This window comes from Aspergillus nidulans, chromosome VII (genome assembly GCF_000011425.1).
Source record: "Aspergillus nidulans FGSC A4 chromosome VII".
In the NCBI taxonomy this organism is placed as follows: Eukaryota; Fungi; Ascomycota; class Eurotiomycetes; order Eurotiales; family Aspergillaceae; genus Aspergillus; species Aspergillus nidulans.
Window position 1 is genome coordinate 3,593,225 of NC_066263.1, and position 25,355 is coordinate 3,618,579.

Genomic DNA, 25,355 nt, shown 5'->3' on the forward strand with positions numbered 1-25,355 from the left:
TGTTATAAATGACACGTTACACATCAGTCTTAGGGCACGTCTAGGTATTTCGTGCAGTATGACATCCAGAAACCTGCTCTCAACATAATGCAGTACCTGCTAGACTGCGAGAACAAGAAAGACAGTATGCTTGACAGTCGTCGTTAGAAACAGTATTGTGCATAAGGATTCGCAATACTGAAATCCCCGCCCCATGGTAGGGTAACAGGTACGACTGATTAGCATTCAGTACAAAGTACTTCCTATACTATAATGTAGCATTATAACATCAACAAGAATGTTCGAATTCAACGACGGTATTACTCAAACTGTCCTACTAGCCAAATCCTTAGTGGTCCTCCCATGTTTCTGGTCCTGTTGCTAGCAATTATTCAGTTATCCTATGATTGTCGCAAATGGCTACTCGCATGCTAGACAGAACTACCATTTGCAGACTTGAATGGATCCAAGTTTCAAATTTTGGCAATGGAGTGTTCGTAGCTCTAACAAGCTTTCTGCCCTTTAGTACTCGGAAGCCCAGTACGATGGCTTGAAGGCAGCATGTCGGTGCTTGCCGTAGAGACTGCAATAGGAGAATAACAAGAAAACCAGTGTGGCCAGCCTTCAAACCAATACTTGGATATGATCACCAACAAGATTCACTTTCCTACTATATTTCACAGTTGTCTTGGTACTGGAAACAATGTCGTGCTCAGAAAGAGGCTCAGTATTAGGTGTCTTCCGAAAGCGCCGCACATTCAACTATTCAATCCTGTACCAGGTATGTGATGTCTACTGTCTCCAACTCTTAAATATATATCCAAGCGAAAAAGGTCTTGAAGACGCGTAAAGACTACCTAACAAGCAAAATATGCCGAGAGGAGCTTTAAGTCAGGCAAGCCATTATCACACAACTATATAACGTATATAAATCCAGCCTGACGGGTAGATAGTGCTTGGACCTTAGAGAGTAGCTGGAGAAAAAAAAAAAAAAAAAAAGAGAGAGAGAGAGAGAGAGGAAAAGGAAAAGCTTTGAAATCAGGCTGTCAGAATGGAACTGCCGGGTTAGGGTTATCGTGATGGTCGGCAACCCTCTCCAATAAGAACCTCGACATACCCACTAGAGGACATATATTCCGCCGGTCCATATTAAACATCTCCAACTGAATGTCCAGCAAGGCGCCCTAGCGAGATAAGGCGCCTCCGACGCTTGTGAAGAACGCTTATCAGACTCAGCCGCGCCAAGCTCATCGTCTCCAACCGGCTACACACAATCTGCATACGAGCTCTTTCTTATTATCATTAGTGTATCAACTGATAAGAAAAGTCCGAAGTCCGAGCGCTGCCCCAATGAGACCCCACGTCTCGAAGATGACAGGATAGCTCACGAGGACGATGGCCGAGACGGAGACCCCGTCTTCGTTTGATAACGGGCTCTTCCATATCACTTGCATACGAAGCTCTCCGGACGGCGAGGGTTACGTAAATGGAGTTGATACCTTCGTTTCCTCTAATGATGACTCTCTCCAAGAGTGCAGAGGCTTAAATACCCCCTTGGGCCTGAGAAAGTAGCATCAGTAGGCGCCGATCTCAACAAGGATTCTTAGCCATTATACAAGATGAGATCCTTCACTTTCTCTCTGAGCCTAAGCCTATGCCTAGCTCTATCCCAAAGCGCTGTCTCCCTCACCATTGACTCCCAACCTTCGCTCCTCCAATTTCGCACTCCTAAAATCACCGCCGATTCGTTGCACAATGTGTACCTCGACTTCGCCGACTCCTCCTTCGAGGGAGACCTGCATATTGTCTACGGGAACTGCGAAAAGGCCTCAGTAGACAGTCATCACCATTCTCTCGGCACTCTCTCCATCAAACGAGACGCCCTCCCTGAGCGCATCGTCTGGATCACACCCCCGGACGCTCCTCACCTTCACTGCCTGCACGCCTTTCATAACGAGCTCGGTTTGATTGCCCGCTCCGAGCCCATCCCCGTTACCTCGCCCATTGTCCGCCGCGAGCCACTCGCAATTGCCGACTACGCCGACGCAATGGGTCCCTGGTTCGATGGCGTCGCATACCTCTCCGCGCAAGAACCGGGCAAGACCGCCGTCGCCAGTGCAAAGAACTCTTCCATTGCCATCATCGGCGGTGGGATGTCTGGTCTTATGACCTCACTGCTGCTGTCTTCAGTGGGCATGCACAACTGGCATATCCACGAATCTTCGCACCGCATCGGCGGCAGGATCCGCACGCAGTACCTGAACAACACGCGCCCGGATCAGTACCAGTACCAGGAAATGGGCCCTATGCGGTTCCCAGTGAGTATTACGTACCCTGAGCAGAATGAGACCCTCGAGATCCAGGACCATAAGATGGTCTTCCAGCTGGGCAGGGTCCTCACGGAGATGAACGAGAAGACGCACCCCGAGCTCCGGGTAGACTTTATCCCCTTCATCCAGAACAGCGATAACGTCCCCGCAGCTGCTGGGGGGAACCGCCTCTCCAACGGCCGGATCCCGACCGCTGGCGAAGTGGCAGCGGACCCGGACCTCGTCTATACAGCCGCCGGGCCGAACGAAACGGTCGTGGAAGAGGCCGAGGCCGCATACAGTGCATACATCGACCACGACGGCCTATCCGCAAAGAAAGTGGCAGACAACATTTTCCGCGCGCACAAGACGGCCGTCGAGCACGGGCTCTTCCACTGGTCTGAGGCCGGCTACCTCCGCTACGCACTCGGGTACTCCGACAATGTGACCGACTACGTCGCCGGCTCAGGGCCGGAGAGTCCCATGTGGGGAGATATTTATGACAATGTCTACTTCTCTGCGACCGAGTTCCGCACGATTGACAAGGGCCTTGAGTCTTTCCCGCGCGCATTCTATCCGCACGTTGCGAACAAGACGACCTTTGGACGCAAGATCACAGGCCTAAAGTACAACCAGACAACGTCCAAGATCGCGGTCACCTGGCGCGACGATCCACTAGCTCAGGTTCCAAGCAGTGAAGATTATGACTACGCGGTCGTTGCGGCGCCATTTAGCAAGGTTCGATTGTGGGATCTCCCGCGTTACTCGAGCCTGCTTTCCCGCGCAATCAATGAGATGAACTACAGTCCGAGCTGCAAACTGTCTCTGCTATATGAGACGCGTTTCTGGGAGCACCAGTCACAGAATCCTATCTTCGGGGGTTGCGGGAGTGTCGACGTTCCGGGTGTCGGGTCGGTCTGCTATCCGAGTTTCAACATGAACGGCACTGGGCCTGGTGTTGTTCTGGCCTCTTACATCTCCGGCACACAGGCGAGGTCTGTTGGAGCTCTGAGCGATGAGGATTACGTGGGAATCGTACAGCGAGCGATGGTGGAATTCCATGGCCCGGTTGCCGCAGAACAGTTTACCGGTATGACTGGCGCCCATTAGTTTTACCCCCTCGTTCGAACACCGTCCAAGTATTAACAGGCTTCGCAGGTATATACAACCGTCAATGCTGGGAGATGGATGAGCATCAGGCCGGTGCATGGGCGAGTCCGCTCGTAGGGCAACAAGATCTGTTTCTGCCGGCTTACTACAACACCGAGTTTAAGACAATCTTCATCGGCGAGCATACGAGCTACACGCATGCCTGGATCTTTTCTGCACTGGACTCTGCCGTTAGAGGAACGACGCAGTTACTTTTAGATCTTGGGCTTGTGGACGAGGCGAAGCAAATCGTGGAAGAGTGGATGGGCCGTTGGATTAAGCTGTAGCACGTCATTTTGGGCTGAGTGAAGTGATTAGGTGAAGCGGGGAGGGGATTACGAGAGACGAGCTCATGTATATATGGATTAGATGATAATATGTAAATATTCTGGGTTGGTTGATATATTAATAATGGGCGTGTAACATGGTTCAATAGCCTATTGCTACCGGTTATCCAATCTTGCCCTAACCAATAGGTGCCCGACCGTCACTATATATTCGTAGCTTTTTTCTACCATCCCATTCTCCTCCCTCATATTGGTCTCCACGTATGCTAGCAACCATGAAAGCAATCAGACTACACCCCAACTCAGACGAGAAACACCCCTACAGCTCCAGCAACCCGGCGCCAGCATCTGCGCTCCACCTGGACACGATCCCGATCCCCAAACCCGGCGCTTCCGGCGATCTCTTAGTGCAAATCAAGGCATCGACCATAATCCGCGACACACTCACTTGGCCTGAGACATATGAGCGAGAATACATCACGCCGGGGCACGACTTTTCTGGGATCGTCGCCGAAGTCTACAACAAGGAATCCAAATTCCAAGTCGGCGATGAGGTCTTTGGGATGCTTGCCACGGACCGTCCGGGGAGTTGGGCGGAGTATGCCATCGTGCTCGAAGGAGAGGTCGCGCTCAAACCATCAATCCTGACGTGGGAGGTAGCCGCTGCTTTGCCACTCAGTGGGATGACGGCGTATGAAGCGCTATTTGTTCATGCCGGAGTCGCCGTACCCGGTGACGAGCAAGCCCTGCGCAACTTTAGAGAAAGAGCTGATCTCCGTAATGAAGAGGGCAAAAATGAGCATGGAAAGAGAGTATTGATTACCGGCGCCGCCGGTGCTGTTGGTATGTACGTGGTACAACTTGCCAGACTCGCAGGCCTACATGTTGTGGCGGCAACCAGCTCGAACCAGCGAAATGCCGAGTTCCTGCGTGGTCTTGGGGCAGACGAGACGTGGGAGTACACAGCCCTCCAGGGTGATGCTCACCGGAATGCTTACGACATTGTCATAGATACCGTTGGCGGACAACCTCTGGTCAATGCCTGGGGCTGGGTCAGAGATGGCGGAAACCTGGTCTCTGTCGACTCGAGCAGCTTCAATTTTGTCGAGGAGCATACGGGCCGGGGCATTGCAAGAGATAGGGTCAAGGCTTTATTCTTTATTGTCGAAGGTAGTCATCAAGCCCTGAATGCTCTTTCGCGGTTTGCGGAGCTGGAGCTCCTGAAGGTCTTCGTGCTTGATGTTTACCCATTGGAGAAGACGAGGGAGGCGTATGAAATAGCGAATGGGAGGCTGAGCGGAAGAGGGAAGATAATCTTGTCTATAGGACATCCCTGAGATATTCTATTGTTCTCTTAGATGAATACAGCGGTCATCACAGGGACTGATAATGGTAGACATTTTCCTCAGCAAGGGTTCAGTTGTTATGATTGCCACGTTGCGGTCAGTCGGGGTTTCCCAACTCCTGTCAACTAATAGAACCCTACATACGGCTCGAAGTTTTGGTCAAGCCTACCGGCGCGGGTCATTAACCATCAGCCTGTAGTCTGAGGCTCAGCTCCGATTAGGCTGGCGCTTCGCAGCTTGACAGGATCTCTATCCGCCTGCGCTTGTATGCCATGCTCCTAGCTGTGCTTTTGCGTCATCGCAGCAAACCCAAACATTTTCCAAATATTGAAAAAAGGAACAGAATAAATTGATCATGGTGTTCAGCACCGAGACTCAAGACACTTTATTTATCCCGCAAGCTTAAAGGAGTCGACCGGAATTATAGACCATGTATGCTGGTCCCCGTCCCGGGCCGTTTGTCCAACCATCCTACAGATGAAACACTAGAGCACGTTAATAGCTAATAATATTACTTCCAATTGTGGCTTTGTAAGGATAGCTAGGTAAATTACCCCACGCATTCACCGATTCATCTATAATCCAGTCTTGATTGGGCCGAGCAACTGTGCCACCTTCCCAAGGCTCAACCCCTAAGCGCCTGGTTTAAAACATGCTTGCGCAGTATAAGGTTGACTTGTCCTGGCTATAAGCTGAGTATGTTTAAAAAGGGACGAAAGCTCACTGACTGGATTTTACCTTTGTGATTACCATTCTTTGGTTGGTTAGCCCAAACAACGACCTTATATCTATATCTATCATTTCAAACCATTGAGCACCCAAGTTGAAATAATATTCTGATTATTTATCTAAACCTACTTTCCCTATTCCTTCATTCACACCAACATCCCTGCCTGCGTTACTGCTTGGACAGCCAGAATCAAGATGGCCTTCCAACCCCTTACGGAAGAAGAGAGGCCATGCGTCCTCTTCCGCGCCGAACACCGCAGCAACGCCAGTTTGTACGATGGCTACATCCTCCCACGGGCGCGGAGAGGCTCCGGTGGCGCGACGGTCAATGACTTCCACAACCATCTCGCCGGCGTCGGAACTGCTACTCCATTTGTCTCCTTCGGAAGTTGGCTTCGCGCCATGCACTGGCGCCAAATCCTGCAGACACAGAACCGAGCGGACATCATGATCATCGCCATCTGGGTCAAAGATCTGCCTAATCTATACAGCGCGGAAGACGTTGCTCGGCAATTGGGATATCCTGAATCAGGGTCTGAGACAGATCAGGGAGCGACAATATCCGCTCACCATGACGAGTACCTCGTGGAAGGAGGCATAGCGCCGGACGAGTACCGTATCCTAGCCATTTTCGACGGTGGCGGGCCAGACCGGACCGTCATCTTTGAGAGCAGATTCTACCAGATCATAACGACGATACCTGACGAGTTCTTCCCCGGGAGAAGATCGGGGAACGCCTTACAGGATATAGAGGAGGAGATTTGGTCCCACTTGGGTGTGCGGAATGAGGAGAAGCGGGATGAACTTGTGATGGCGATCAGCAGGTCGCCGAGGGGTCCTTTGATGGGCGAAATCATTTATCAGTAGACAGTAGAGCTCTTATGTATTAGGATGAAATGATCGAATTTGTATGGGTGCCTGTCAAAACAAAGTTAGAGTATTAGGGCTTGGGCAAATTCCAAGAGACCATCGAGACGACCGGGATCATCACGTATTATACCCATCATTCACCAGCAAGCCCTGCTGGCTTTTAATTGACAACTTGATGTCATCTGGACAATCGTAGGACAAGACAGATAGCCGAAGACCCTTCCCTAATAAATGTGCTTTCCAGCGATATTAGGGAGTTATGCGCTTTTGAGAATGATATCCCGCGTAGCATTGATGCATGTAGGGCCGATCCCGCTCGCGATGGCAATACATTCCGCAGGCAGATTACGGACGAAATTGACATGGTGGAGGATGTGCGATGTTCGAATACGAGCTATTAGACTTACCAAATCTGTGGATAGCGCTAATCGCACTATAATCAGAATTACGAGCCTGACCGAACCCCTCTTCTCTTTTAACCCAGCAATCCCCCCTTATCAGCTCTCCTGTCATATCAGCAACCAGTCTTGGGTTTACTGGGCTTACGATCATGGGCGTTTACAGCATCTACTGCGCCATCTGCTCGGGCTCACTCAATCGCTACGAGCTCGGATCGAGCCACCCCGACGCGCTCAGATACCGCCGAGCACACGTCGCGCGGCGGGTTTTCTGGCGGAACAAGGGCCTTGGGTATTACTATGACACGGATGATGAAGAGAAAGACGAAAGTGTAAAAAATGAGCGCTTGCGGTGCATGCAAGCTGCAGATGAACATCTAGAACAGCCGAATGAAGTTGGAAATGCCGACAAGGATGATGAGGACCACTCCTCGAACAATGAGGATGGTGAGGAGGGTCACTCCTCGAACGATGAGGATGTGGAAGACAGTTGCTCCTTCTATGAGGATCAAGAGCAGTGCTCTTATGACCCGGCTCTTTTATGTGAGGAGGATTTTGAATGGTTGCCACAAACTGGGGCTTTAGGGATTTATAATAACCATCCGAACGGGCCTAGGTATTTACGGTTCCATTTGCTTTTTGCCGGGCGTTTCTTGACGCCCCCTTTTTCATGAAACCGAATAGCTAAGAGTATCTTAACGTAGGCACTTCATTGCGACCGTGGACTATGATGATTATGTGCGCTACCCTGCACTTTGTTGACATCCCACCGGTGTTCTTCTAGTCACCGATAGTGGTCATATGCTGACCTATTTACAGAACCTGGCACGCGTCCGCAACGTTGATGATGGTAAGCAATGCTATCTGGAGGCAAACGTCGTTGGTTGGCACAGCACTTACTTGGACTTAGACCCCGACATCCCTGAAGATGATGGAGATTGCTACTGGTTGTTACCCATCATTCCTTACCAAATGGGCTTTCAATGCCGAAGTTCAACTGACGCGCCATGTTTAACGCAGCTATTACTCCGATATGCCGGTTCAAACAGTCTGCTTCCCCTTCCACTGGAGCTGCTTCCAACTTCTGTCTCGCGCTCTGAAGGCCGGCCCTGATAATAAAGACATCGATAAGAAAGTGCTATTTGATGTCATGGAATCGCTTAATTATAACAACTGTCTTAAGCTTCCGTATGGCGACATGCATGGCGCAGACCAGGACTGGGCTTGCATTCCCGGTGAAGAGGTGTGTGCCTATCCCAAGCACTCTCTTCTTCATGGCGAGCAACTAAGTGGAGTTTAGTACACGGTAAAAGATCCGCTTGCTGACGACGCCTTCCAACCTTCGTTCTTGGAACACTGCACACTGGATGACAGGGATGATAGCGCCAGAGGCAGATCATCTCAGCTCAGAACCAGGATCCTCAGCGATCCATTCGACACTCTCCCCGCAGAGCTCACGTCTATGGTCCTCTCTTACCTCAGCGGCCCGTCGCTCTTCGCCCTCCTCCAGGCCTCAATGGCCGTCCGCTCGCAGACACAGTCGCAGAGTTTCTGGCAGCGCAAAATCCGCGCGGACATGCCTTGGCTATGGGAGTTGTTTAGTCAAGATACACAAGGCATTGATTTGCGTAAGGCGTACGTGTACTTTATGAAGAAGACCAGGCCGCGATATGGGTTGGATGAGCCTGACTGGCTGGCCCTTGCAAATCGGAGGAGGATATGGGGTGCTTGTGAGGTCCTGGCGGAGATGTATAAGACGCAGAAAAAACAGGCCCAAGGGCATATATGATAGAAGTAGCATTGAGATACTGGCTAAACCGTGAAGGCCTTAATAGTTTGACTTTCGCGATAAGGTCAGCTGTGGTTCGGTGGAGGTCTCAGGTCAGGAAATTGGAAGCTGGAAGAGATGGGGTTTATATACAACATTTCAGTGATCGAATGCTTTTGAAAGATAGAAGTGCAACTAGACCATTCTTCTTTGAATGTGCTTCATGCTAATATCTCGGAAGTCAAAATTTCCTCAAATGGCTGTATAACATGAAGATATCTGCTCCCAATCACCTTAACCGGACTTCTATCATCAAAGCTCCTTGTATCAATATACCAGTAATCTGCGGAGATGTCAGCGTATACTGGTAGTCAGGAGCTCTGCAAACTCGTCCTGGCGGCCTGAGAAGGCTCAGGTTTTTGGTTCACCTCCCAGAAGTTCTAGGACGAAGATTCGAAAGTCTAGGTGTCAGAAATCGTATGGTGACGATATGAACAGGCTGATTCTCAGCAAGATACTCGGCAATGACCCTGCGGTATTGCCATTAGTCTGTAATGGCTAATAGCTCACGGGGAAGAAGAGGGTAACGTTGTCTTAGGATAGACTGGAAATCTTTTTAATGTCCGTACACCCAATGCTAAATAGATTGATGAACATTATCTTTGAATTGTAGCCCTCTGTTGCACTGAGCCAAGTTGTATGTGCTCCTCCCTCCATACCTCCTGGTTCTGCTCAGCGCTCTTGGGACGTTTAACGTCTAACCATTATCGAGTGTCCGTGAACCAAGGCGTTGCCCTTGACCAGAAATTGCATACTCCGATAGCCTGTAGATAACAAGACAACGATAGTATGACTCCTCAAGACGTAGCAACCTTGACCGGCCATATCAAAAGCCGATCCAAATCAGCGACACGTAAAGTAGAGACAGATCTCTGAATCCTCAAGATCTCCTCCTTGAAAGCGTCTAAGTACCAGCGGTTTACCAGTGCGTTAACGACATAAAAATGAGCCAAGATGGTCAGAGAGAGTCCCCAGGCCAAACCCGCTGCTCCGTCAATCTCCAGTAAGCCAATAAAGGCTTCTGGTATCAGGCTGGGCCAACTTAGCACTGCGGCCTCTTCCAAGTTGTACTGGATCTCGACATCATCTGGAAATCCCAGCTCGTTGGCCGTACATTGGAACACAGACATCACGCGTGAATAGATATTCTGTAGGACATCTATGGCTCTTGATGGCCCATCCACTGACCCCTCCGATGTGTTAGGACTGGAGATGGGGGCTAGGTGAAGCTCGCTGCCGTCGTTCAACTGAATAGTGGAGTGAAAAGCTCTCAGATCCGTGACCGCTTGAAAAGCCCCTCGGCTGAATACTTGCAGTGGAAGGGAGCAGTGGTTGAGATTAGGCAAGGATGAATCAAAAGGAACCTCTTTCCAGTACTCATCGCCATGGAAGTGCAATACCATCGGCCGCAAGCAGCTGGATTTTAAGGCAGGCCAATGACTTTGTATCACTGTCGACACCCCCCGGATTAGGTGCAGCCAGTTTACTTCGAGTCGGTCAATTGGTGGCAGAGTCTGCTTGTGAAGAGTCGGCGTATAGGGAACAGATGCCGATTCAGTTTTTGAAAAGGCCTCATGCAACTCGGGCACCTGGAGGGATGCATATACAAACGCGACAAGGAGTAAAGAGCCTGCGTAAACAGCTTCGGCATTTGCGTCGGATAAAATGGCCACCTCCTTTCTAAAGTCCTGCAGCCCTCTCTGATAGTGATTCAGTATGGACCACAGATCTACCGTACTAGAGTCGTAATCTTCACCAGAACTCTGCTTCAGTCGATGAGTGATCAAGTGAATGCCGCCCAAGGCGATGAGTAAGTGCATGAGATAATGGTGCTTACCGGCAAGGCGGGGAATCACCCGCTGCCAGACCATACTACGTTTTGCATGGAGAGACATCTCCTGGGCAGTATGCAGATGGAAGAACTGCATCGACAGGAGGTCATCCATCCGCAGGTCGATGTGTGCTTCTGGTGCGGAAACAGCCACCCGCCGCGACGTAGGCTCCTCCCATGTTTCTAGGTAAGATGAGACGGGACGGGGACTACCGCTACTCCATGAGCGTGGCAGATTTCGCCGCTGCAGAGAGGAGCTGGTCGGCTTGAGGGAAGCCGCTGACGGATCAGGGAAGACACATGCCTCTTCGCGCGAGGAGCAGGAACCACAGACAGGACGAACCTCATCGCACTGTACGTCAACCGAACCGACAGCGGGTCAGCCAAAAGAAAAGCAGGCGTAAGTCGTCCAATAAGGGAAAGTATTCAGAACAGCAGACTTACTTTGACCCGTCGCGCCTTGCAGGAGAAACATCCCAGGCGAGATTTGTGGTGGCGTGCGCGGTGTCTTTTCCTTGCGCGCTGACTGTTAAGACCTGTATCTGCAGCCGCGCATGAGTCGCCGTTCAGCGCTGAGCTTATGTGGAAGCATGGAGGAGTCTAGTATTCAGGGGTGCGGATGCACAAGGAAGCTAGGCTAAATACTAATGAGATGCTGACTAAGACTGTGCAGACCGGGCACCCCAAGGACAGGGGAGGAACCCATGCTCCGACAGCTTAGCATAATCACATGAATACGCCAGAAGCTATAACTATCCGCTTATGGCAGGGAGATTGGATGAGTGAGGTACAGCGTGGTTGGCAATTGATATGGAAATGTCTTGTGTTACTCATTCTGTGTCGGGGCATACTGTCCAATGGCATCGCCTGCCCCTAGGGGTCGAGCTCGCTTAGTCATTATTTAGTAAGCTAACGATATTCATAGGTGGCCACGTCGGCCATCCAATAATGTAAGGGAATCATCCCATTCCACGTTCTGTGTCGGGGGCACACCGACCTCTGGTATTGTACCGCTTGCCCCTAGGCATCGTGCGCCATCATTTTTAGTCAGCCGGACATAGATAGACGACCATGGCCATTCAATGATGACAGTTGTCTGTGCCTTTCCACATTCTGCACACCAGGTGTACGCGATGAGACCGTTGGCTGGCTTACGTTGCATGATACTGTGGCTTGGCCACGATCTCCAACACCTGAGGATCCCACTCCTGAACGGCTTCTCTTTCTTCGTTCTTCGTAAACCATGACCAAAGGACGATGCATGCCAGCAATGCGGGTTCCCGGGACCATAGAGCAGCTTTGAGATCGCAGGAGCTGGTACATATTGGCTGGAGAGAAGGTCCACCTTGACCTGCGAAGAATGGTCGTAGCACAAAGGCGCTTCAGCCCTTCAGATTTTGACCTCCAGGATCAAATGACATACACATCTGTATTTGAGCATGAGCGGTTATTGCCGGGATAGCCACAACAAGGCTCTACTGTGGCGTTTGCAACTTTCGCACCGTGTTCAAAGAAGTGAGTTCTAGTCCTCCTATCCGTCGCCATATCCTATTCCTTACCTGGCAGGCCTTGTGAGAAGAGCCAAGAAGCAAGGGCAAATTCTCGAAAAGCCCCATTATAGCTGTTAAAGTTTCCTGCTAACTCGGATCCACAACTTACCTGGGCAGATATACGGATGGTCCTGGCATAGATGCTAGGGCACTTCAATCTGGAGCTCGGTCCAGTTAGCAAATATTGATCAGAAAGGAAGAAAGAGTTTATGCTATGCCAGAACCCATATCTAAGATCACTGATGGATTGCATAACACAAACCTTTTGCCTCTGGATGCAACTCTTCGGAGTATTAGCGGATGGCAAGGGTTACAGTCATTACAATCAGTGCGAAGATAGAAAGTAAAATTGTGTTTCCGTTGTTGCTTAACCTGATCAGTGGTTGTCTTCAAGTCTGCAAGGATCAGCCCTTCGGCGGGGGGCCTCTACCGTCGTCTGTTATCACAGATTTCAAAGCCACTCTCCCAGAGCCAAGCGCTTCTATGATTTGACTGAACATCAACCCTTGAATTTACCCGTATCGACCTCGGGGCCCACATCGTCCAAGCAGTTACATGCTCATCTGAAGCGGATCAGCTAGGTTTTAGATACGGAGTTCTGTCCGAAATGTTAGGAGGACACAAGATCTTACGAGATTTGGGTGTCTACTGGACATTAGAACGCAGATTATTCTGGGCTAAAGGAATATATTCCGCTTGTAAATTTGGACGAGAAAGATTCTCTATGCTGCTGGTTGGAATATAATCTACTCCAATACTCCCCATTTATGAACGCATCAATGGAAGGCAGTTAGGCACAAACAACCAACAAATACAAACAATGAAAATAATAGAAATCGTGCAGTAAGTCTCAATGACAGATGCTAAGGCATGCATCTTTAGACATTGCTTGCTCTGTGGGATTCTTAGTCAGACGCCTGTAGAAGACTGTACAGGTGACAATAAATAACCCGAAGAAAAGGATCTGTATGACAAGACCAGCAATCACAATTTTCTCACTGTTGTGGATTGCTGCGAAAGTACCGCTGGTTGTCACACCGCCACCTATCTGTCTGATGTCAGGTATCTCTCATCTTTCACCACTAGAGGCGTTTTGCTCACCAGCAGCCTGAACTGTGAAAGACAACACATCACCACACCCAAAGGACTTTGTAAGCCACTTTCTTCTAATGATGCAAAGGTGTTCGGCATCTACTAATATCACAATGCGTCCCAGCATCATGTAGATTGAGGCTGCGAATAGTGCTGGGCCAATAAGAGCAAAAAGGTTTGTTGGAAGTACGGGCCCATCGACCAATTCGGGCTTTCTAAACTGGACAGGATACGACCTATATACTCAATCCACACAACTGTACTCTGTGTTAGAATTTGCAACAATCCGTCATGTTCGCAGCTGGGATCGTTAACACTCACAGAAGCCCCCAACCACAAACGGAATAAAAAACCAGGTCCGACGACGAGTCATTTGCTATAAATGGGCGAAATCTGTAAAGAGGAACAAGACAGTGAAGAGGACGGCGGCCCCCTCCCCGTCCGGGAAGGATAGTATTGATGGTATGCCCAGGTGAACCCTTTCCAGCAACGGTAAAACCGCTCTTGATATCGGTAACTGAACCGTGATCTTCGGGGTCTTCACAGTAGTATCAAGGGACGTTGCGCAGTCTTTCTGCCAAAGCAAGCGGGGTTTTGACCACCATCCCTTTAAGAGCCGTAGGAACACGGCTGCCCGGACTCTTAGCGGATCACCTGCCATCCGACTCAGAAGCGCTGTTCTGCTGTGATGTATCTGGGCCGTCTTCGTAGTTGCAGTCTTTGCGGAGCAGTTAGGGCCAGGGGTACTATTACTATGGGGCCGCTCGTTCGCTGACGGATCCTCAACAATTAGGTCACTTGTGAATCTCTGTGGGTGGGCTCTGGATAGCCGTACGGTTAGGAGGCAGCTCTTGCGACCTTCATAGTAATCATAAAGCTCTTGGGCAGGCTTGTAAAACGTCCCTAAGATAGAAGCGGAAAACTCGGTTGCAGCACGGCAGACGCTCCCCCTGTGATAGAATCCCACTGGCGGTTCTCAATCATAATTGTGGCCCTCGCATACCTAAAAGTGGACGCGCGATTCAGAAAAACGGAGTAAAACACAGGGGTATCCAGCTTGCTTCACGTACATAGTGAGACTCTTCTTGTCGATTAGCTTGTCTGCAGTCAATACTTGAACGGCAATTCCGAAACCCTAGTCTTGGTACCTTTCTTGGACAATGACCATACTGTGGGCCTGGACATAAATCACGCTCTAGACGCCTGAAGGGAAGACCCCGGCGGAACGACGAGGCTTCAGGCCTTCTCTTGTATCGCCGGTAATTTGCGCGGGTAACTCGGTGGACTCTTGCGGTGGTATGACAGGTCGTGGTGGATACGGACCAGTATACAGCCTGGAGAATCCTCGCATAGAGTTAGGGTCCCTGTTAATGCTCACGTCATGGGAATTTGCCTCCGGTCAGTACATGGTTCCTAATGAATACATGAGGGCTAACATGAACCGTACTCTCTATATTGATGCTGCCTTTGCCAGCGACTGCCGGTAGCAACACAGCTTCTGCTGGCGGTCCAATCGTCACCGGTCATGATGGCTTGGTACTTGTAGTAGCGCGTAATGGAAAAGGGGTTCAGGAGTCAAGGGTAATGCCTGGAGATTCTTTGGCCTTCTTGGTTTTCCTCGGGTCAGTCAATGGCAGGAGGTTGCACACACACACACAAGATCAGATCTTGCGAGGTCGGTAAGCTGGAAAATTCCCTCCCACTCGACGGAGCGTGTTTAATAAACTTATTGGTGGAGGCAAATACGCCATGGTTTCTAATTTTCTATAGTTCTTAGGGTCAAGTGGATCAGGTGCGGCTATACGAACACGAGTGGAGATCTTGGACGTCTATACGAAACCGAACTCGCCCATTAATTCGAGGGACAATTCTTGATTGACTCAAGGTCGGGTTTTTGAAGATATTCTTGGTAAAGAAAATGCCCTGTACTTGAATGATGACGACTCTGGACCCCTCAGTACTCTGATACGACGTTAATTATCGAAGCCGTAAGTTCCAAGATTTCCTCTCTATATGGCGTCCTTGCGACTTCGAAGCTGTGGTAACAGCCACAGTTGCATTGTTCCTGTACATCATGTACAAAGTTAAGAAAAGACAGTAAGATGGTGGTGCTTAAATCGATTTTATGGCGCGGAAGCGGCGCCCCTTGATAGGAGACCAATGGGACGGAGTTTGTGTAAGGATGGTTTGCTGCGGCTGTCCTGGGGCAGTGCCCTGCGGTATCAAAGGTTCCATCTTTGAATTTAGCAGCAGAATATACATCAGCTGGACTACTCAGACTTAACCAGCCCTGCGGCGACCTGTTCGGACGTTCATCTTGAAGATCTTTCCTAGGCCTCCGAGGGTGTGTCCATAGCGGGTGACGTTATTAATATTTACATGAATCCTCTGAGTGAAAGAGCAGACGAATACAGATGACTATAGTCTTATGTACTGGTAGCGTTCCTGATGGAATAGACTGAAAATGGGTCTTGGTATCAATCTCGTACGGCTAGTCTGAAACCACTACTCCATATATCTTGTTTCTCGGTGGCCTCTGTGCTTCACATGTACAGACTTCACCGATTCCTGCAGTTCATCATCAGAAGCTTGCTGTCATATAAATAGCCAAAGGGGGATTCGAAGTTCTCAGTACAGTGGCGAGCATATTTCTTTGTTGGTTCTTCCAGGAACCTTCCGCTCCTTTTGCTTCAAAGTTACCCTTTTTGTCCCTCGTTATTGTGGTTTTCAACAATTTGCTAATAGTGAGGCTCATTATACGCCTAAAAGGATGTCAGCTTCAAATGGTGTTGAAGAGGCCGTTTTTGCCTTCTATCGCTATGATCCCAACATGGCGGCCGCCGTGCTTTTCACACTCCTTTTCATCGGCACAACTGGGTATCATATTTTTCAGATGTTCAAGTCTCGCACGTGGTTTTTCGTTCCCTTTGTCATTGGGGGCATATGTTTGTGCACTTTCGACGTCCTTTGGCCGGAAACAATGCTAATCTGCTAAGTCGAAATTATTGGATATATCGGACGAGCCATGTCCAGCAAACAGACTCCCCACTGGACTCTTGGACCATATATCGTACAGACACTCTTTCTTTTGTTGGCTCCAGCCCTCTTAGCGGCATCGGTATACATGTTCCTTGGTCGCATTATCCTGATATTACAAGCGGAATCACATGCCTTACTGAGGAGGAAGTGGTTGACGAAAATTTTTGTTACGGGCGATGTGCTTTCATTCCTACTGCAAGGAGCCGGTAAGAATCACATATCACGAGCTCAAATCATGTGTCAGCATGTTAATTTGATCTAGGTGGTGGCATTCAGAGCAGTGGAAATCTAGAAAACATGAAGACCGGCGAGCACATCATAGTCGTCGGCCTCTTTGTTCAAATCTTTTTCTTCGGGTTCTTCATCATCACAGCAAGCCACTTTCACTGGAAGATCAAGAAATACCCAATCCCACGTTCCTGTACTCCGGACATCCCCTGGAGCAAACATCTGCATGTTCTATATTTGGCGAGTTTCCTGATCATGGTTCGCTCCATATTCCGACTGGCTGAATACCTTCAAGGAAACAACGGATACCTCTTGCATCATGAGATCTTCTTGTATGTCTTTGATGCTCTACTAATGTTTATCACGATGGTCGTCTTTAATATTGTGCATCCTCAGGAGGTCGGGCGGCTTCTGAGACGTCCCTCTGATTATGAATTGACTCGCGTGCCAGATGCACATGCTACCAAGCCATACGAAGGGTCAGTGGCGTCCGGGTGGCCTGTCCCATTTTGTTCATCGGCTTAACGAACTGATCAAAGGATTCAAGTTGACGCTTTGCACTACCTTGCACTTGTAGGTCTGTTGGCTTTTTCGTGCTTTCCTTTTACGTTTGTCCATCTTTCGTGCCTTTCCTTTCCTCCTTGCCGCCAAGGAGTAAATAGCCTCTTACCAAGATACAATTACCTTCACATATAGTCCGAGCTGAGCTATGTAGTTGAGAATGCTTACATTTCATGCCTATTCAGTTCTGGCACAGTAGGCAGATTATACTGTACCTGTGTCATACGTACAAGCTATACCCAACGTCCACGGGCGTCCAACCTGGAAAATAAGATCAGGCGCTAGGCAGTCCATTGTCATTCACGGGAAGAACTCAAATAATTATTGGATTCTGCAGAACTTGCACAATCTCTGCCAACATCTTGCCATCCAGAGGACATTCTTAAATTCGTTCTAGAGTCAGTCCCATTATGTGGAAGCTTGCATACGGGTGTGCGTCCTATGAAGTGGCAGCACAATCCTCGAACATATGGGATAAATAGCAGAGGTATACTCTAACTCTATTAACCCTGGTACGTTCAGGCCATGTAGAGAGAAGGACCGTTTAATATCCGCCGCTTTTCCAAAGCATTGTCTAGCAACATTGCTACCATTGTTCAGAAGCTATCTGGGCTTGGATATCGCTACATATGCCACTTACTATCCTTTGCTTTCTTTATCACTCAATCAAAGATCTGGTGCTCCCTCGAATTATTAAGTTAAGCACACTTAAGCGAGGGTGCACTATCCAATTCGATGCGGGTTGCTCACGTCAAAACAGTGAAGAAGGGGGGAGACATTCCAAAAAAGCAAGAGGGGTTGTAACTTCGGTCCATCTACGCTTTACCGTTGCTACCAATTCACACTCCACAGGATCGACGTGACTTTTCATCTTGCTGCAATTGGAGATGGACCCTCTCCGTTCATCACCATCAATGTGAATACGAAAATGTGCGGGTCCGAGATGTGCTGATCCTTAAAACCCACTTGCTCTACCAATGTTGGCTAGGGGGAGCTAGCGCGGCCAGGCCTCTATCTTTTTTCCTTTTCTACATAGGACAGGATTGTCTTTTTGGAACACCATTTCACAGAAGCCCGAAGAATGCTCAAACGACTCGTATTACACGACTGCGTAGGACCACGGTAGTAGCATAGGACTCTTCCAGATGCAGGACACACTCGAATCCCTGATACTTGACGTCCAGTGTCGAGTCCTTTATGTGCTCACCGGTACATCCAGTTGCGTCTTTATATTTCCCAAATGGTGGATTTGACCAATATATTTTTGTGTTTTTTGCTTGTTACAATGGGCTTGGTCACGAAAGCGTTAACCTTTGTACTCGACAACAGCGATCTTCCCTAACAACTGTAATTCTCAGTAGCTAGCTTAAATTTTAGGGAAGAGTCGTTTCTCAATACAGCTACACCAGGGGGAAAGAATTTAGCGTGGTTGCTTTCAAAGGAACTGTAACATATTCCGTGCTTACTCCAAATACGACACAGCAGGTTTATCAGAGCAAAATACCATGTTTCTCGCCTCAAAGAGCCGTTTAGGAACCAAACAAAGAGGGTAGAATCTACAGTAAACAGTTTGATAGACAAATGATTTCGAATGTCGATACCTATATGTTAACTAATAGAAGCAAGGAACATCAGCATGGTGGAACCTTATGAGGACTAATGTGGTGTACGTATACGAACAAACTTGAGGCCTTCTGGTAAGATAGTTCCACTCGTTTTCGTATTGATTCCTAGCGTCCTTTTTGTTCCCTACAGGCTGCAACACCACGTAGGGGTGGATGAACCACGACGTACCCACGGCGCTGGGAGAACTTGTCATGCGTACGCTCACCAGGACCTATAAATACCTTAACAAAGAGACTGCATATGCATGTTTCTTAAACGCTAAGTATCGGGAGAATCAGAGAGCATATCATAAGCAGAACCATGAAAGTGTTCAGAGCCGCAACGTTCATCACTGTGTTCCTCGCCGCTACAGATGGAGTAAACGCCATCACCGATACCAGGACTAGCCCGCTGAGAAAGGAGGCAGCAGGAAAAGGCATTCTCATTGGGTCTGGGGCTATTAGTCCGACCTATCTCAATGATCCTCAGTTTGCGACTGTCCTTGCTGAGCAGTTCGAGAGCCTCTCTCCCGAGAATGAGATGAAGTGGTCATTCATCAACCCGACCAAAGGGCACTACAACTGGGAGACAATCGACCGTCTGGTTGAGTTCGCCGAAGCACACGATATGGTAGTTAAAGGCCATGGGCTCATCTCGAGCTGCTGCAACCCCGACTACTTAGTCAATATCACCAACCCTACGGCATTCCGTGCTGCAATGGCGGCGCACTTCAAGGCAGTTATGCGGCGGTATCACGGCAAGGTAGATCGGTGGGATGTTGTTACGGAAGCCCTGAAGACCCAGGGCGGTGGTCTGCAGACCAACGCCTTCTATAAGATCCTCGGTCCTAGCTATATTGATGACGCCTTCCGTATTGCCCGTGCGGCTGTCCCGGAAGCCAAGCTATTCATCAACGAAGCTATGGTCGAGTCATTAGCCGGTAAGCGTCAGGAGCTCTACAATCTGGTCTCTAGACTCGTGGCGAACGGCGTCCCGATTGACGGAGTTGCCCTGCAGATGCATGTCACGGAAGGACTTCCTGTCCAACCAGGTGTAATCAGGGAAATGGTCGACTCCTACAAGGCGCTCGGATTGAAAGTAACAATCGCTGAAATGGATGTCCACACGCTCAACACCACGCTCCAAACCGAAATCTACAGCACTATTGTCTCTGAGGCTCTCGATTCAGGAATTACCGACATCAGTTTCTGGGGTTTTACCGACAAGCACGCTTATACTTGGGTAAAGGGTGCAAAGCCCTTGATGTTCGACGAGTATTACAATCCTAAGGGTGCGTTCTACGCTATCCACTCTGCTTTAACAAGCTTCAAAGATGTGGTACCTGGCAATCAAAGCTGTGCATATGCGTCGCCTGGGTCTCTGAAGAAGCAATAGATGGCAAGGGTGACTCTACTAGGGCGTTTACAGAAGGATTTAACGCAGCCGAATGTTTTTATATTTTTAGTATCCCAGAGGCTTTCAACAACTTCTGGGAGACTCAGTCTCCAACCATTCTGCACTCTAGTGTATTCAATATCAATCAATAATCTAGGTTTGAAGCATCCCATGGTTAGCCGCATACAAACTTATCACGTTCTCTGTTTACCCCAGGAGAGCTTTCTGACGAGTTAAATGCTTCGGCTCCGTGCGCTACGACAAAGCGTGCAAGCTTGCCCTACTCAGAGTATGTTCGATAGAGTGCGTGTTCCTGGGTTCGGTGGAATTCGGTGAAATGTCGAGTTCAACCTCACAGAGACAGATTAGCATTCGGAATGCATCTCTATTTGGAACAGCGACGACGTAACTGATCGATGCCATTCTTAGCTCTAATGCATGTAACCGGAGAACATGGAGGGGATACTTCACGTGCAATTGGCAATCATAAACAGCCCTATTGCCACGATTACCGCGTGAAGTAGAACTAAAACATATGTCTTAGACACGGGCTTATGTCTAGGGTATATTATTTCATTATATTTCAGATTTTTTACGGCCATTTTTTTCTTTTTTCTTTTTTTTTTATTTATGTGCAACGGCTTGTCAGCGGGCGACGCTCAAGGATGGCCGGAAGTGCCGGCCGCGCATTTTAAGGAGACATTTGCTAGCAGACACGCATAGACGGTGAAGAGATTCGGCTCGGTGTCCGAACCACATGGTACAATGCTGTCCATGCAGGTGCAGGTATACATCCCGATCCCCTCCCATTGGGATGTGGGCTGATCTCGTCCCCGCCTCTTCCACATCACACCATCCCAGCTGCCAAGTATATATTCCCTTTCCCCGTATCGCCAATCAAATAGTCAGCTAAACTACATGATTTTGCGACTCATCGCGAGAAGCAAAATGTCGACCTGCGCAATGCCCCAGCCCCTCGCCCACCCATCTGGCATCATAGTGGTTGGCACAGGTCTCGCGGGCCTCTCCACCGCAACGCAGTTAACAACGCACAATGTCCCGGTTATCCTCCTTGAGCGCGCTGAACGGCCGGGCGGGAATAGCATCAAAGCGTCATCAGGGATTAATGGTGCTGGGACCAAGTTCCAGACTGTTCCCGATAGCGCTGAGGAGTTTTATGACGATACGGTGCGCTCAGCCGGGAAACCCTTTGCAACGGCTGCAAATGTAGAGAGAGAACGAAGGGAAAGACTCATCCACACTGTTACAAGGAACTCAAAGGGTGCAGTCGATTGGCTTTCTGACGAAATAGGCGTGGACCTAAGCAAAGTCGCACAACTGGGTGGACACAGCAAACCGCGGACGCATCGGGGAGAGAAGGGGAAACCGCCTGGGGCGGCAATTATTGGGTCATTATTGGACAAACTAAAGTCCAATCCATTCGTGGACATGCGTATGAAATCCCGCGTGACAAAGGTGCTGAAGGAGGCGCAGGAAGTCGTCGGCGTTGAGTACATCGATAGCGACGAGAAGACCCAGAGTCTCCGGGGACCCGTTATCTTTGCAAGTGGTGGCTTTGCAGGCGACGTGCGCGGCATGGTCGCGCAGTATCGCCCTGACCTGGCTGGGTTACCATCAACGAACGAAGCAAGGGAAGGCTCGCAGCCACTCCTGGCTGAAGTCGGAGCGGGGTTGATTGATATGGACCACATCCAAATTCATCCGACGGGCTTCCTGGATGCCAAAGACACGTCTGCGGCTGTAAAGTTTCTTGCGGCCGAGGCTTTACGTGGTGAAGGGGGTATATTGCTCCTCGACAATGGAGCCCGTTTCGTCAACGAGCTGGAAACAAGGGAGCATGTTACCGATGCCATTTTGAAGTCAGCTACAAAGCTGGATACCGATCTCCGGCAATGGGACGTCACCCTCCTCCTCGATGAAGGCGCCGCATCTGCCCTTGACACGCACATGCAGTTCTACCTGTGGAAGGGGCTCATCCAGAAAACAACGCTCGGCGAGCTTGGAAAATCCACGCTTGAAACTGTCCAGCAATATGCAGACATAATGGCAGGCAAGCAGCAAGACCCATACGGCCGTACTGCGTTTGGGAACTGGACACTCTCTGATCCTCAGCCGGAGTCGGTGGCATATGTGGGCAAGGTCACGCCCGTTTTGCACTTCACGATGGGCGGTGTCCTCTTTAACGAACAGGGCCAGGTGCTTGACCAGACCTGGACTCCCATCCGGGGCCTCTGGGCTGCGGGCGAGGTCACAGGTGGTCTGCATGGGCAGAACCGGCTGGGTGGTTCCTCGCTGCTAGAGTGTGCGGTTTTTGGCCGCATTGTTGGGGATCAGGTAGCTGCGTTTTATAACCAGCATTATGTTTCTGACAGTGGGCATTGAGTGGCGATAGAGTGCAGCTGCAGTGTAATGATGAATTGATATGATCGAATCTATATATCCTAATGGGTTGATACGAATCCAACTGAATCCCATTGCTTTTGCCAGAACGTGGAAAAAATAATTAGCAGATGCCATAGCACACATACTCATCATTATAGTTCCATGTGCGAAAGAGTGCACTGGGCCTTTACATACATATGCTCTGTTATACATAATAGCGCTCTCCAGTCTTCTGAATTAAATGCCAGATGTTTGACCCAAGAAGAGGCAGCTCTGCTAGTTGAGTTGTAGCAGTCATTGAGTAGCAAAGTTTAGCTGCATCCACTCTGGCACCGAGGCTGCCATGGAGCCTTATATGGCTGTCTATGCAGATAGATCGGAAAGCACTCGGAACCAGCAGCGGAAAGGAGCCGCGTGGAGGATCCACTGCCGCGCCCTCTGACATTGGGACCCACATACAGATTTTCCTTATCGATAAATAGAGTCGGTTTTCCCCAATGCCCCTCCAACCACCACCCCGACTTTTCTGGCAAATTCTTCTCCTACTCTAGACGGCCATTGACTATTTCCGTCTTCTTCTCGATTGGTCACTTCGTACTCAACAGGCCTGTCTGACTCTGGAACGACAATCGCTCCCAACGAGCGCCAATCCCACCTTCTGCCAACCCCTCATCTCACATTAGCTCTCGGAATTGGTTCCGAGATTCAGCTCAAGATGGACAGCGACCAGTTCAGAGAGGCTGCGCACGCTACAATTGAAGACAGTAAGTTACTACTAAACCTCCTCAGCTTTAGAGCTAACTGATCCAGTAATCTCCTACTTCAACAACATCCCCAACCAGCGCGTCCTCCCGACGATCGAACCAGGCTACCTACGGCCCCAGATCCCGCCCTCTCCCCCAACAGAACCCGAATCCTGGCCAGCAATTCAGGCGGATATCGACAGTAAGATCAAGCCTGGCCTGACGCAATGGCAGTCGCCCAACTTCATGGCGTTTTTCCCGGCCACTGTAACCTACCCTTCGATCCTCGGTGAGATGTACAGCGCGGCCTTCAACGCGCCTGCCTTCAACTGGCTCTGTTCGCCCGCCTGCACTGAACTTGAGACCGTCATGATGGACTGGATGGCGCAGGCTCTGGGGCTTCCCAAGTGCTTCTATAGTACTAGTGAGAATAAGGGTGGCGGTGTCATCCAGATGAGTGCGAGTGATGCCGTCGCAACGGTGATGATCGCTGCTCGTGAAAGAAGAGTTCAGCAGCAGGCGAAGGCCGAGGGACTGAAAGAGGGGACCGAAGAGTATGAGGACCGGATTATGGAGCTCCGGCCGCGGTTGGTGGCGCTTAGTAGCTCCCAGGCGCACAGCAGTACGGCGAAGGCGGCGCTGTTGGCTGGCACGCGGTACCGGAGTATCGGGGTCAGTCTGGAGAATGATATGGCCCTTACCGGGGCTGAGCTGCGATCTATGCTGGAGGAGCTGGACATCAAGAACCTGGCGCCCTATTTTATCACTCTGTGCTTTGGGTCAACGAACTCTTGCGCTGTGGATCGCTTCAAGGAGATCACGGACGTATTGAAGGAGAAAGAGCACTGGTCGCGCATCTGGGTGCACATCGATGCGGCCTATGCTGGGTCTGCCTTGGTTGCAGACGAGTGGCAGTACATTGCGAGGGATTTCGCTGAGGGCGTAGATAGCTTCAATCTAAACATGCACAAGTGGCTGCTCGTTAACTTTGACGCAAGGTTTGTCCTACGTTTTCTATACATCGAGGATTTGGATATTAACAGTGCCATGACAGTCTCCTCTACGTCCGCAACCGCCATGACCTCACCGACTTCTTGGATATCACCCCGGCATACCTGCGCAACCCCTACTCTGAATCAGGCCAGGTCATCGACTACCGCAACTGGTCTATCCCGCTTGGCCGACGGTTCCGCGCGCTCAAGATCTGGTTCGTCATGCGCAGCTACGGCCTCAACGGGCTGAAGGAGTTCGTGCGCAAGGGTATCAAGCTGGGAGATACCTTTGCAGATCTCATCCGCAGCCGCGGTGATCTCTTTGAGATTGTGACCAAGCCGGCATTTGGGCTGACTGTGTTCCGTGTCAAGGCTGCTTCATTGGCGAACGGGAATGGAGTTTCTGTGAACGGGCAGAGTGGGACTGTGGTGAAACCTGACGAGGAGGCGGATGCTGTCACTAAGGAGGTATACGAGACCATCAACGCTCGCGGGGAGATCTTCATCACCTCTACTGTTATGGCTGGGGTTTATGCGATTCGTGTGGTCAGTGCAAATGAGCGCGCAGAGGAGAAGTATGTTCGGAGGGCCTTTGACATCTTGGTAGAGACATCAGAGGAGGTGTTAAAGAAGGCCAAATGAGGATAACGCCACAAGGGTTAGGATACCAAGGCATTCTAATAAATATAGACGCATATATCGATGACCAATAAGCCTTCGAGTCAGTTATGATCGAAGTAATGGTAACTAGACGAGCCTCTCGCCGTAAGCTTCAACTCATTGGGAGTGGTTTCGCTAGAAAGCTGGTAGCCGTGAAATTACCAACTACGCCCACCAGGGTTAAACGATAGCTTGTGCTCAGTTCTGTAAAGGCTTAACTTCTGGCTGAGCCTCGAGCTTTGACCGTCGTCTCCCGTTGAGCTTGTGTACTTTTTGCCCTAACTGATGTCGGAAGAAGAGGAATCAACCGTTTAAAGCTGTCAACACAATATTCAATACTTCATTAGTTGTCATCAACCCA

The 25,355-nt window shown here is 49.8% G+C and overlaps 10 protein-coding genes across 10 annotated transcripts, besides 2 other annotated features; 9 read left to right on the forward strand and 1 right to left on the reverse strand.

Annotated features, from left to right (window-relative positions):
- Nucleotides 1-2,373: part of a sequence feature (contig 1.242 998..3786(1)) that runs on past the window's edge.
- ANIA_11677 (uncharacterized protein) lies at nt 683-928 on the forward strand (the record flags this gene model as incomplete). Its single annotated transcript, XM_050613027.1, has 2 exons — nt 683-760; nt 917-928. The coding sequence occupies 2 exons, from the start codon at nt 683-685 to the stop codon at nt 926-928; spliced, it is 90 nt and encodes a 29-aa protein (XP_050468869.1).
- ANIA_02350 (protein sarA) lies at nt 1,599-3,724 on the forward strand (the record flags this gene model as incomplete). The annotated part of the gene is made up of 2 exons (XM_654862.1): nt 1,599-3,378; nt 3,447-3,724. 2 exons carry the CDS (start codon nt 1,599-1,601, stop codon nt 3,722-3,724), a joined length of 2,058 nt encoding a protein of 685 aa, XP_659954.1.
- Nucleotides 2,374-25,355: part of a sequence feature (contig 1.39 809..240080(1)) that runs on past the window's edge.
- On the forward strand, nt 4,000-5,061 carry ANIA_02351 (NADP-dependent oxidoreductase; the record flags this gene model as incomplete). The annotated part of the gene is made up of 2 exons (XM_654863.1): nt 4,000-4,567; nt 4,601-5,061. 2 exons carry the CDS (start codon nt 4,000-4,002, stop codon nt 5,059-5,061), a joined length of 1,029 nt encoding a protein of 342 aa, XP_659955.1.
- Nucleotides 5,995-6,666, forward strand: ANIA_02352 (uncharacterized protein; the record flags this gene model as incomplete). The annotated part of the gene is made up of 1 exon (XM_654864.1): nt 5,995-6,666. The coding sequence occupies one exon, from the start codon at nt 5,995-5,997 to the stop codon at nt 6,664-6,666; it is 672 nt and encodes a 223-aa protein (XP_659956.1).
- Nucleotides 7,220-8,856, forward strand: ANIA_02353 (uncharacterized protein; the record flags this gene model as incomplete). The annotated part of the gene is made up of 5 exons (XM_654865.1): nt 7,220-7,683; nt 7,772-7,805; nt 7,887-7,917; nt 8,117-8,310; nt 8,368-8,856. 5 exons carry the CDS (start codon nt 7,220-7,222, stop codon nt 8,854-8,856), a joined length of 1,212 nt encoding a protein of 403 aa, XP_659957.1.
- ANIA_02354 (Zn(II)2Cys6 transcription factor domain-containing protein) lies at nt 9,693-12,342 on the reverse strand (the record flags this gene model as incomplete). The annotated part of the gene is made up of 5 exons (XM_654866.1): nt 9,693-11,078; nt 11,171-11,303; nt 11,882-12,077; nt 12,150-12,201; nt 12,286-12,342. The coding sequence occupies 5 exons, from the start codon at nt 12,340-12,342 to the stop codon at nt 9,693-9,695; spliced, it is 1,824 nt and encodes a 607-aa protein (XP_659958.1).
- On the forward strand, nt 16,199-17,293 carry ANIA_02355 (RTA1 domain-containing protein; the record flags this gene model as incomplete). The annotated part of the gene is made up of 5 exons (XM_654867.1): nt 16,199-16,313; nt 16,470-16,613; nt 16,670-16,967; nt 17,087-17,114; nt 17,213-17,293. 5 exons carry the CDS (start codon nt 16,199-16,201, stop codon nt 17,291-17,293), a joined length of 666 nt encoding a protein of 221 aa, XP_659959.1.
- On the forward strand, nt 19,123-20,196 carry ANIA_02356 (endo-1,4-beta-xylanase; the record flags this gene model as incomplete). The annotated part of the gene is made up of 1 exon (XM_654868.1): nt 19,123-20,196. One exon carries the CDS (start codon nt 19,123-19,125, stop codon nt 20,194-20,196), a length of 1,074 nt encoding a protein of 357 aa, XP_659960.1.
- Nucleotides 21,117-22,704, forward strand: frdA (putative FAD dependent oxidoreductase). Its single transcript, XM_050613028.1, has one exon. The coding sequence runs from the start codon at nt 21,145-21,147 to the stop codon at nt 22,597-22,599; it is 1,455 nt and encodes a 484-aa protein (XP_050468870.1). The 5' UTR covers nt 21,117-21,144; the 3' UTR covers nt 22,600-22,704.
- On the forward strand, nt 23,315-25,021 carry ANIA_10299 (putative aromatic-L-amino-acid decarboxylase; the record flags this gene model as incomplete). The annotated part of the gene is made up of 3 exons (XM_050613029.1): nt 23,315-23,363; nt 23,389-24,340; nt 24,397-25,021. 3 exons carry the CDS (start codon nt 23,315-23,317, stop codon nt 24,974-24,976), a joined length of 1,581 nt encoding a protein of 526 aa, XP_050468871.1. The 3' UTR covers nt 24,977-25,021.